General features: G+C 42.5%; 1 protein-coding gene across 1 annotated transcript in view; it reads right to left on the bottom strand.

Moving 5' to 3' along the window:
* The window catches only part of MXRA8 (matrix remodeling associated 8), a 52,525-nt gene extending 43,525 nt beyond the window's left edge, over nt 1-9,000 (bottom strand). Inside the window, exon 1 of the mRNA XM_089675940.1 lies at nt 8,637-9,000. Coding sequence (XP_089532066.1) covers nt 8,637-8,685 — 49 coding nt within the window. The 5' untranslated portion in view covers nt 8,686-9,000. The remainder of the gene's footprint in view (nt 1-8,636) is intronic.
* Between the last annotated feature and the right edge of the window lie 3,186 nt (nt 9,001-12,186).

Here is a 12,186-nt window from a genome sequence, read left to right as displayed (position 1 = left end):
TTGATAATCAGCCAATCGCAAAGCAGCAACTCAATGCATTTAGGCATCTAGACATGGTGAAGACATGAACTGAGCATCGGAATGGGGAAGAAAGACGATTTAAGTGACTTTGACCATGGCATGGTTGTTGGTGAAAACAGACTGGTCTGAGTATTTCAAAAACTGCTGATCTACTGGGATTTTCATGCACAACCATCTCTAGGGTTGACAGAGAATTGTCCAAAAAAAGAGAAAGATATACAGTGAGCAGCAGTTGTGTGGATGAAAATGTCTTGTTGATATCAGAGGTCAGAGGAGAATGGCAGACTGGTTTGAGTTGACAGAAAGGCAACAGTAACTCAAATAACCACTCATTACAAGCAAGGTATGCAGAATACCATCTCTGAACGCACAACACGTCAAACCTTGAAGCAAATGGGCTACAGCAGCAGAAGACCACACTGGGTGCCACTCCTGTCAGCCAAGAACAGGAAATGGAGGCTACATTTCTCACAGGCTCACCAAAATTGGACAACAGAAGATTGGAAAAATGTTGCCCGGTCTGATGAGTCTCAATTTCAGCTGTGGCATTCAGGTGGTTGGGTCAGAATTTGGTGCAAACAACATGAAAGCATGGATCCATCCATCAACGGTTCAGGCTGGTGGTGGTGGTGTAATGGTGTGGGGGATATTTTCTTGCCATACTTTGGGCCCCTTAGTACCAATTGAGCATCGTTTAAATGCCATGGCCTACCTGAGTATTCTTGTTGACCATGTTCATCCCTTTATGACTACAGTGTACTCATCTTCTGATGGCTACCTCCACCAGGATAATGCACCATATCACAAAGCTCAATTCATCTCAAACTGGTTTCTTGAACATGACAATGAGTTCACTGTACTCCAATGGCCTCCACAGTCACCAGATCTCAATCCAATAGAGCACCTTTCGGATGTGGTGGAACGAGAGATTCGCATCATGGATGTGCAGTCAACAAACCTGAAGCAACTGCATGATGCTATCATGTCAATATGGACCAAAATCTCTGATGAATGTTTCCAACACCTTGTTGAATCTATGCCATGGAGAATTAGGGTGGTTCTGAAGGCAAAAGGGGGTCCAACTCGGTACTAGCAAGGTGTACCTAATAAAGTGGCCAGTGAGTGTAGTTCTTATATTGATCACGCCTGCTCCCCCAGACCTTCAGTGGTGCACAGGACTGAATGCTTGGAAGAAAGAGAACCTTTTACTTAATTTCTGTGTCCATTCTTGCTTCCCTACACATCTATTCAACCATCAGAAGAAGTACTGCTATGGTGTCCACATCTCTAGGAAGTACCACTAAGAAAGTGTGCAAAGAACCTGCAGAATACTATTGTAGAGTTTTAATAATGCTTATCATATTTACAACACAGTTATTCATGTAATCAGAGGAGCAAATGGTGGTGCAGAAAAAAGAGATGGACTGCTATAATTGTAATACCGCCAGCCTTGGTGACAAATGTCAAAATTGCCAGATGGCCAAGGAGAATACAAAAGAATCCTTCCTATGCACAATTCCAATTTATTAGTTAAAACAAGAGCAAAAAGAAAGGAGCGCACAGATTTCATGCATTAAAGTAAGTTAAAATTTATCAAGAATAACAACATAGTGTAAACTCACAATTTCCCACCTTTTGCCAGGGCGAACCCGGCCAGAGGGAGAGGTCAGATGAAACCTACATGTTGTGGCCAGTAACAGGGCTAGGTTAGCCATATGCAGCTGTCAGCTGCTCAGGAAGAGCCAGCAGCAGAAGATGCAAGTGGAGGTAGCAATAGCTGTCTCTCAACAGTACCTTCAGGGGCACAAGGTGCAGGTAGGAACCAGCAAGGGGGATCAGGAGTATTAGCATGAGATCCATAAGCTCTGCTATTGTATTGTAGTTCTTTCGATACCCTAAATTTCCTAGAAGCAGTAGGATTTTGCACCCTGGACTTGTGAACTACCTTTCCTTTTATAAGCACTGTGGACTTCTGCTTGCCTGTGAAGGACAATAATTTTACAGTATGGTGAGTTTTTTTCCTGCCGTTTGACCTCTTTTACAATGCATAGTAAACTGACTAAAAAAAAGGAAAAACTTTATTTTTTTTAAGTTTAAGTTTCCAAGTCCTAATCACAAAAAGAAAATATATTTAAAACTACTGCTCATTTTCTTTTAATATAGCTGAGTAAAATTTGATGCCAAGCACCAGGGGTGGTCCTAATGTATTAGTATATACTCCTTTACTGGTATATGGACAGTTTAGAGCACTCCAGGCTCAGAGGGATAGTGAGTGTAGTTTGTGTTCAGAACTTTATAAAACATACATTCCCCTTGTAATATCCAAATATTTCGTGTAGTGCGCACTTTCCCATATGTCAGCACTTAGCACTTAGTGTGAAGATATGCTGCTAAAATCATGGCATTCATCCTAAATCTTGAATTCCCTGTTTTTCCAAAATGTTCCCATGTAGACTTGTGAATAAGGAAATGGCTGGGGAAAGCAGCCCTGTGTAATGTCACCTCCGGAGTAGCAGATGGAAATTTACATTCTGAAAATTTGGGAGGAAGAGCTGGCTCATGCGTAGGGCTGCTGACACAGAGCTCATTAGTCCTACTTGGTGCAGATAATAGAAGTTTAGGAACTTACGTAATGCATCACACAAAATGTGTTTGGTTTGCAGAACCTCTATCCACATTTTTTTGCTTAGGGTAGATCTACCCATACCCCCATCTCCCCCCAATTCCTCACTGATGCCTCTATAATGTTAGATACAAAAAGAATCCAACACTTAGTTGAGCAGTTGTAAATGGGCAGAGCTGGGAATTCAAGTTCAAAGCTCTCAATTATAAAGTGTCAGAAAATATTAAACTTATGAGGGAGGCAAACTGCCCAGATCTATCCAAAGTCTGAATATACAAAAAGGCCAAATGCACGTGGACACCCTTCCAAATTATTAAGTCCAGGTGCACAAAGCCAGGTCAATAAAGACATGGTTTGATAAGCTTGGTTTGGAAGAACCTGAGTGGCCCACACAGAGCCCTGACCTCAGTTCTACTGAACACCTTTCAGATGAAATGGAACACAGATTGCAAGTCAGGTCTTCTTAACTAACATCAGTACCTGGCCTCACAAATGCTCTTTAAACTGACCGTGAACAAATTCCTACAGGTATACTGCAAAATCTTGCGAAAAGCCTTTACAGAAGAGTGGAAGTTATAGAACAAAAGTGGGGGAGACAATACCTCTATATTAATATCAATGGTTTTGGAATGGGACTTCCAATAAGCTTGTATAGGTGTGATGATCATGTGTCCCAAAATGTTTGCTCATATGGTCCATCTGTTTTGGTGGACAAGTAATTTAACTCAGACTTTCTTTTCCTCCAGGAGCTCTTAGGGGTAGGTTGGGGGGTCGAGTCATAAAGTGCATAAACTGAACCTGTAAGGTGGCTGTCTAGTAGAGTGGGGAAAGGGAAATTGGTTTTGGGTATGTTACTTTCTCACCACCGCCACAAAGTGCTGTTTTATGGACTTTCCTTTCAGTCAACAAATTATATTGTAAGAATCATAACTGGTAGGCTTGAACTTCCTGGAATGAGGCTGGATGGGAATTTCCATAAAAAGAGAGCAATGTTATCCCAGGTAATTAAAAATGGTGCAATCAAAGATTAGATTTATGCTATGTATTGTGATGATTACAGAAAGCACAAAAGTATGTTCAGCTTCATCAGTCTATTGTATCCTACTTCAGTTGGCCATTGAGCTTCCTATTTGATACACTTGAGATCAACAGAAGAAGCAAACAGCAAGCTGACAGAATAAATATTGCAACTCCCAATTAAGGGGTCAACATCAGTCCCCTAAAACACATTGGCTACAAATGGTGAATTTTAGGTTAAAATAAGGTTATTGGCTGCCATACTTACATTTAATTGCAAGGCATTGTAATCCTGCAACAGAAAGTGGTTTTTGCTGGAAAGACCTCCAGGCAAGAAATTTTGCAAGAAATTCACAAAAAAAAGATTGGCTTAACAAAACTATATAAAGTGAGACATGATGCCAAACATAATGAAAAGATGGGGTTTACTCACACTTTAACAGCTTGCATATCTACTAATTGATGTTATATAAAACTTATATAAATGGCATGACTTTTAATTTATCTTTAGTGGCCCTTTAACAAACAAAGATCATGTCTGCATTTTGTGGAAAATATGATGATTTTACATAAAATAATAGCTGATATTGTAATCTAGCTTTCATATGGAATTTTCTACCCTTACACAAACTGTACCGACTTTTAGAAAGGCAATTTTAGCTGCCAAAAGCTGATGCCTATACAAGCACATTATAGAATCCGGAGAAAAATGATATGCAGTGGACCAGAAATGACATGGCTCTCAACAGCAGCCGCAGCAACAAAAATCGCACAGCCAATGACAATAATTATAAAAATAGCTAGAGTTTCCATCCTGTGGAACTGAACATTTCAGATTGCAGAATTTATAAACTGCAATTCACACTTACAGAGACACATCAAAATCCGAATTTGCTGTAATTCTGAGTCATTAACATTTGGTTTCAAAGTTCACAACTTCTATACATACAGTATTTAAATAATCAAAAAATATAGCAACGTTATCTACTGTAACTATGAAACTATAGGACAGGGGTCTCTCAACTTAATAAACAAAGGGCCAGTTTACTGTCCTTCAGATTTAGCAGGGCCGGACTGTGGGAGTAGAAAATGCCCCAGTATCAGTGGGAGTCCACAATGTCTCAGAGTTGATGGTCGGTGGGATTTAAAAAATTAGACTGCGCATGTGGTCAGTAGAAGGAGTAATAGTGCCACATTGTTGGTGTCAGTGGAAGGAATAGTGCTCCATCATTGGTGTTAGTGGGAAGAATGGTGCCCCATTATTGGTATCAGTGGGAGGAATAGTGCCCCATCAGTGGTGTCAGTGGGAGGAATAGTGCCTCAAGGGCCAAAGGGCCACATCTGGCCCTCGGGCTGAAGTTTGGAGACCACTGCTATAGGAGGACAGTACACACAGCTGTATCTAAAGAATCTAGTTGTGTTTATACAAGCTGTTAGGCTTTAGGGGTGCAGTCTATAGACACATGGTTATGGTTATATCAAAGCAGCAATGCAAGCTTAAAATTCCAAAGTGGGCACATTAGATGCCTCAAGATTCTGTATAAAGCAAGGAATGTTAAAACATTCTTAAAAAATTGTTACTAAGATAATTCCCATACTCAACTCAGTAGATATCATCACTGGGAACTAGGCACTAGCAGTTGTCAGCGCAGAGCCACCAGCACAAGAGCAATGCCCTACACTAAAGCACCCCCTCACACTGAACTTCCCCGTAGCAACCCTACGGGGACAACTCCGGACAACTCATTGGACCCCCGGGCAATAGGGGATCATGGGGCCCCTGTGTCCTCACCCACACTCAAACCACACCCAAAAAAGCCTATGAAAGGTACCAGGGGCATCTCACGGGGCCCCCTACTGACCCTACTGGTCAGTCTGCCCCTGCTCTAAACCTTGTCTATAATCTTAACCCCCATACTAACACTCCTATAACCCTAACACTAATCCCCACACTAACCTGTAACCCCAAAAGTAGCCGTCTTTGTAAACCTAACACTTACCCTCACACTAACTTTACCTGTAACCCTAACTCTAAACCTTCCTGTATCCCTAGCCCTCACATTTACCCTCCCGGTAACCCCAACCCTAACCTATAACGCCAATGCTAACCCTCATAGTTATCCTGTAACCTATACCCTAACACTAATCATCACACTAACCCGTACCTCTAAGAGTAACCCTCTCTGTAAACTTAACTTTGCTTATAACCCTAACACTTAGCCTCCCTGTAATCCCAACAGTAAACCTCCATGTTGCTCTAACTGTAACCATTTCTGTAAACTTAACACTAACCTTGATTGTAACCCTAATACTAACCCTTCCTGTAATCCTAACACTAACCCTCCCTGTATCCCTAACACTACCTGTAACCCTCACACTAACGCTCCCTAATGTAAACCTATTGCTTGATACTGACCTCTCCTGTACCTGGATCCTCTGCACTAAAAACTAACCTTCCTCCAAAGCTTACCTAGCCTGCCTTACAATACCACGTATGGCAAAGAAAGGACTTGAGCAGTCCATAGACCTGAGAGGTTGGCCTTTGTGCAGGTATAAAGTGATGCCAACTACAACAGCGCTCAAGTGTTGGTGTTCCACAATATCCCATGGTATATGCCACTTGTTCAGGTGCAGCCCTCCACAGATCGGGGAATCTTAAACTGCTAATAAAACACACAACAGGGCGCACTCTCCTTGTGCATTACCGTAAAACAACGATTAAAATAAATGACAAATGGATACTCACAAACAAATCATATAAACAGGCATTCAGCAAAATGTTTCAGTCTGAAACTGAAGTAGCTAACATGTTTCAGAAGATACAACCCCCCTCAGAACTCTGAGGAAGGGAGTCTATATCCCGAAACACGTCAGCTGCTTCAACCGGGAGGTTCTGGGATAGGACCCCATTGTTTGAGACTGAAACATTTTGCTATATGCCTGTTTATATGGTTCATTTTTGAGAGTATCCATTTGTCATCTATTTTTAATAAATTGTTATTTTACTGTAATGCACGAGAGTGAGCCCTCTTGTGTGTTTTGTTAGCAGTTTGTGCAGGCATAGTCTGACTGCTCTCAGGGTAGGTTGTCCCTACAGAGCTCCATAACCAGGCAAAGCTGAGTATGCTGACTGTGCAAGTTTATATGAATAGTAGTTGCTGAAGAGAGCAGAGAGCCAGCACCAGCGTATCTGAGGGCACAATAGCATTTGGGAAAGTTTTTTAACCTGTTTGATCAACCGCTCCCCCACCAGTGTATCAAAAGTAGATCTGAATAGGTGGAAAGGTGGCAACTGTCAGTGCCAGGTCTTCCTGACTTTTTGTCCTTGGAAAATGTTCTATTCAATCACATTATACTGGATTTATCTGTTATTTTTTAATAAGTGCCTTTAAGATGAAGCCAAGTTTTAATTTCAAACCCAGCTTAGTAAATAATAATGGCTTCATAAGTATCTCTAGTGCTTTGAGCTACAAATAAATCGTTGGGATACATTGTTTCAGGAGGGTCCCTGGAATTTTTTTTAATGGTTTCAGTATTTGCTTGGGTACCTGATCCATGCAGATGTATGCATGCTTTTTTCAAGCTTAGTATATAGCCAATACTTTATTGCCCTGAGTAAGTAGTTTGGATACACTGCTTCAATGGAAATTATGTGTCTATCTATCAGTCGTATCTGACCCTTGGTGATTACATGGACCGTCACTCATAAGTGACTTTTTACATGAATTCTCTTAGCAATTATTTTACAGGGTAGGCTGCCAGGTCTTTCCCCAACCCCTACCATGCAGTAGATCCTGCATGGCCAGGGATGAAACTAGGACAATTTAGACAGGAACCAATTAACCTACCAGCATGTCTTTGGAGTGTGGGAGGAAACTGGAGTACCTGGAGGAAACCCATGCAAGCACAGGGAGAACATGCAAACTCCATGCAGGAGGTGCCATGGTTGGGAATCGAACCCATGACCAGGGGCGGACTGGCCATTTGGAAACTCGGGCACTGCCCGAGGGCCCGGGGTCAGTAGGGGCGCCCATGAGATGCCCCTGGTACCTTTTTCATAGGCTTTTTTGAGTTTGGGCAAGGACACAGGGGCCCCATGATCCCCTATTGCCCAGGGGCCCCATAAGTTGTCAGTCTGCCCTTGCCCATGACCCATTTACTGCGCGGCAAATGTGCTAACCACTAAGCCACTGTTCCGCCCAAATTATGTGTATGGTCTGGGTATTTATTTAGGTACCAGACCCAATGCAGATCTATAAATAACAGTATTGCTCTTTGTATTATCAAACCCAGCTTAGTATATAGCCAGGACGTTATTACCCTGAGCTACAAGTAAGTAGTTTGGATACACTGCTTCAATGGAAATTATGTGTAAGGACTGGGTATTTACTTGGCTACCAGACCCAATGCACATCTATAAATAATAGTATTGCTCTTTGTATTATCAAACCCAGCTTAGTAAATGGCCATGATGTAACTCTAATGCCTGGAGCAACAAGTAAGCAGTGGGAATTATCTTTATGGTTTAGATACTTGTATTTACCTGGGTACCATAAAGCCAAGCAGATCAATAGCTAATACTATTGCTCTTTGTATTGTAAAACCCAGCTTAGACGGAACTCTAATGCCCTGAGCTACAAGCTGGGATACCCTACTTTAATATCTTTATGGTTTGGGTATTTACCTGGGTAGCAGACCCCATGCAGATTTAATATGAACACGCTTGCTCTTTACATTTTTAAATGTGGCTTCTTAAATAGCCATGATGGAGCTCTAGTGCCCCAAGCTTCAAGTAAAACGTTATAAAACTAATAAGATATCTGGGTACCTATGTCCAGGGTTACCTGCAAACTATTCATGGTTTGGGTATTTACCAGGGTAGCAGACCCCATGTAGATCTATCATGAGCACTATTGAACTTTGGCACTGTTTTGTTCAAGATCATTAGAATCAAAGTAATGGAAGAATTTCTTACTGTGTAAAATAACCAACTGGCAGAGAAGAAGTTTCTGCATCATCCCCATGTCTTCAGCTTCACTTGATTTCAGGATCTCGGATCACCTGTGCTTCGGTTTGTCTGTCCTGCGCTCTTGTTATTGTACCGTTCAGCGTCCAGGTGACATCACTCCTTAGTAGATACAAATGCACGACTCAACATCTGCCTATAAACAGTCTTTAGTCTTTCGTCTCACCAACTTTCAGCTCCCCACTTTTTTTCTCCTTTTGCTCTGACCTATCCTATTCCAGCTGTGCAGCCTGATCCAGCCTCTCTTTGTGGATTGCACTCAGACCCAAGAACAACTGTGCACTCAGAAACCTCCTCATTTCCCCCACCCCTCTCGGTCTTGCTTCTAGCATGGAATTCATTTTCTTGAAGTCTGTACAAGACCCAGCTGTAGGAGGCCGTTCCTGACAAAGGCCCAGCCCCAGCAACTTGTTTTTGATCTTTCCGTTTTATTAGTTTGTTAGCATTTAACTTTTTCCATCCAAGTGCTGAGCAATGATGCTGCCACCAAGGGCGAAAAGAGAACTTGCAGCTCCTCTGGATTGAACAGGAGTCAGCAAAGTATAAACACCCCGATTTTTAGTATCTACAGTTGTGTCCAAAATTATTCAACCCCCACTGAAATTGAGTGTTTTGGCCAGTTTGACATTGCTTTTGATCATTCAGTCATCTTGCTTACATTTACATTAAAGAGGCACTTGTAGGTCAGACAAATATAACATAACAGTTATAATGAAATAACCACAAATGTCTTTTCTGTGCTCACAGCATTATCAGTTTTATTCAACCCCCAAGTGACATTCAATCTTAGTACTTAGTACAGCATCCTTTTACAGTTATAACAGCTTTTAAACGTGAAGCATAGCTTGACACAAGTGTCTTGCAGCGATCTACGGGTATCTTCGCCCATTCTTCATGGGCAAAGGCCTCCAGTTCAGTCACATTCTTAGGCTTGCGCACTGCAACTGCTTTCTTTAAGTCCCACCAGAGGTTCTCAATCGGATTTAAGTCTGGTGACTGCGATGGCCACTCCAAAATGTTCCAGCCTTTCCTCTGCAACCATGCTCTAGTGGACTTGGAGGTATGCTTGGGATCATTGTCCTGTTGAAAGGTCCAACGTCTCCCAAGCCTCAGGTGTGTGACGGACTGCATCACGTTTCCATCCAATATCTCCTGGTACTGAAGAGAATTCATGGTACCTTGCACACGCTGAAGCTTCCCTGTACCTGCAGAAGCAAAACAGCCCCAAAGCATGATTGACCCTCCACCATGCTTCACAGTAGGCAAGGTGTTCTTTTCATCATAGGCCTTGTTCTTCCTCCTCCAAACATAGCGTTGATCCATGGGCCCAAACAGTTCTAATTTTGTTTCATCAGTCCACAGAACACTATCCCACAACTTTTGTGGTTTGTCCACATGGCTTTTGGCATACTGCAGTCGACTCTTCTTATTCTTTGGAGACAGCAAGGGGGTACGCCTGGGAGTTCTGGCACGGAGGCCTTCATTACGCAGTGTGCGTCTTATTGTCTGGGCTGAAACTTCTGTACCCACATCTGACAAATCTTTTCTCAGTTCCTCAGCAGTCACACGGGGACTTCTCTCCACTCTACGCTTCAGGTAGCGCACAGCAGTCGAAGTCAGCATCTTCTTTCTGCCACGACCAGGTAGCGTTTCAACAGTGCCCTTTGCCTTGAATTTGCGAATGATGCTTCCTAAGGTGTCTCTTGGTATGTTTAACATCTTTGCAATCTTCTTATAGCCATTGCCCTTCCTGTGAAGAGAAATCACCTCTTCTCTTGTCTTCCTGGACCATTCTCTTGCCTTCACCATGTTTGTAACCACACCAGTAAATGTCTAGAAGGAGCTGAGTATCACAGTCATTTTAAAGCTGCCTAATTGGTGCTTATTATGCTTGATTGCTGCTCGGTGACATCCACAGGTGTTTTCAATACCTGATGGAAAGCACCTGTATGAACCTCTGTTCTTCAGAGTGGTAGTCTTTAAGGGGTTGAATAATTGTGGCAATGAAGAAACCACATAAGAACCATTTACTACTGTATTACATAAACAATTGATGTCATTTTAGTTGCATTTGGGTAGTTACAACGTCCTTGTAGGATTTGATTCTGAATACAATTCCAAATGTACACTATAGTCCCTAAACCCCTTTACAGCATTGGGGGTTGAATAATTTTGGACACAACTGTATATACAATAAATAAAATTGTTTAGTGATTCAACTTAGAGCTTAGGTTTAGGGGAAAAAAAAATCAGCACAAGTGATAGTACTTACTTTTAAAGTGTACTTAAACCCACAACAGCCTTTATATGCAGTAAAGCATGCTTGTTATTCTCACTGTGGTACCCAAGGGGTTATACCTACACATTGTGTAAAAGGGCTGTTTGATCCTGTCTTCTCTGATTCTCCCCTTCTTTTACTGTCCCCAATCCATCTGCTGATAGTACAGAGCCCTGGGAGGCACTCTGCACATGCTCAGTTTAGTGTATATTGCTAGAGAGTTTTTTCTTTATTTGGGAGGGTGCATGTGATCATCACAGGGACAATCAGCACTGTCCAGACAGAGGGTCAGAGGTTATGCAGTCTCATAGGACAGTCAGAGGAGAATGAAAACTCCTCCTTCATGCTTTAACCAGTGTTCAGTTGGACACTGAGAGAAGTCACAAGACTGCTATACTGCTGATGAGAAAAGGTATTTAGCAGTTTATATTTACTAAAATAATTGCATTTCTATGTTGTGTGTACTGTGGGAGCAGGGGTGGACTGACCATTTAGAAAGTCGGGCACTGCCCGAGGGCCCAGGGTTAGTAGGGGGCCCCATGAGATGCCCCTGGTACCTTTTTCATAGGCTTTTTTGAGTTTGGGCAAGGACACAGGAGCTCCATGATCCCCTATTGCCTGGGGGCCCCATGAGTTGTCAGTCCGCCCCTGTGTGGGAGACCAGATATAGTGAATGCAGGGTCCTGGGTTTAGTAACACTTTAGTGAGAAATAACTCTTGTGCTGGTGCTAGCTGTCCTAGTTGAAATCCAAAGTCATGTGACCCCCCCCCCTCTTCATAACCCCCACAGCTGAAATCTGCTGGTGCTGCAGGGGTAATAAAAGTGCTTACCTGTCGCAGTCACTCATCAAGACTATGCCAGCCTTTACCTCCCCCTCCTCCATCCATAGAAGCTGTACCATAGTTGAATGAAAAGCGCTCTATGAATGTAAAGGAGGTGGACCTCTCATTCATCTGCCTGTCCTCCATTCATAAAGAGCTTTTTAATGACAGAAACTATAGTACAGCTTTTATGAATGGAGGAGGGGAGGGGAAAATCTGAGTATAGTTGGCACTCTGGCCATTGTAAGCACCCCTGCCAGTAGTAAATAGTTTGTCTCTTCCCTCCCAACTGCCCAGTTGCTGCTCAACTTGGTCTGATAACCACTTGCCCTCCAGAGGATTTTATCCCCCTTCCTGACCAGTCCATTTTTTGCGATATGGAGCTGCATTAGTTTAACT

This window comes from Staurois parvus, unplaced genomic scaffold (genome assembly GCF_062004578.1).
Source record: "Staurois parvus isolate SC_StPar_1 unplaced genomic scaffold, SC_StPar_1.0 ptg000160l, whole genome shotgun sequence".
Lineage (NCBI taxonomy): Eukaryota > Metazoa > Chordata > Amphibia > Anura > Ranidae > Staurois > Staurois parvus.
This window is presented reverse-complemented; position numbering and strand designations above follow the sequence as displayed.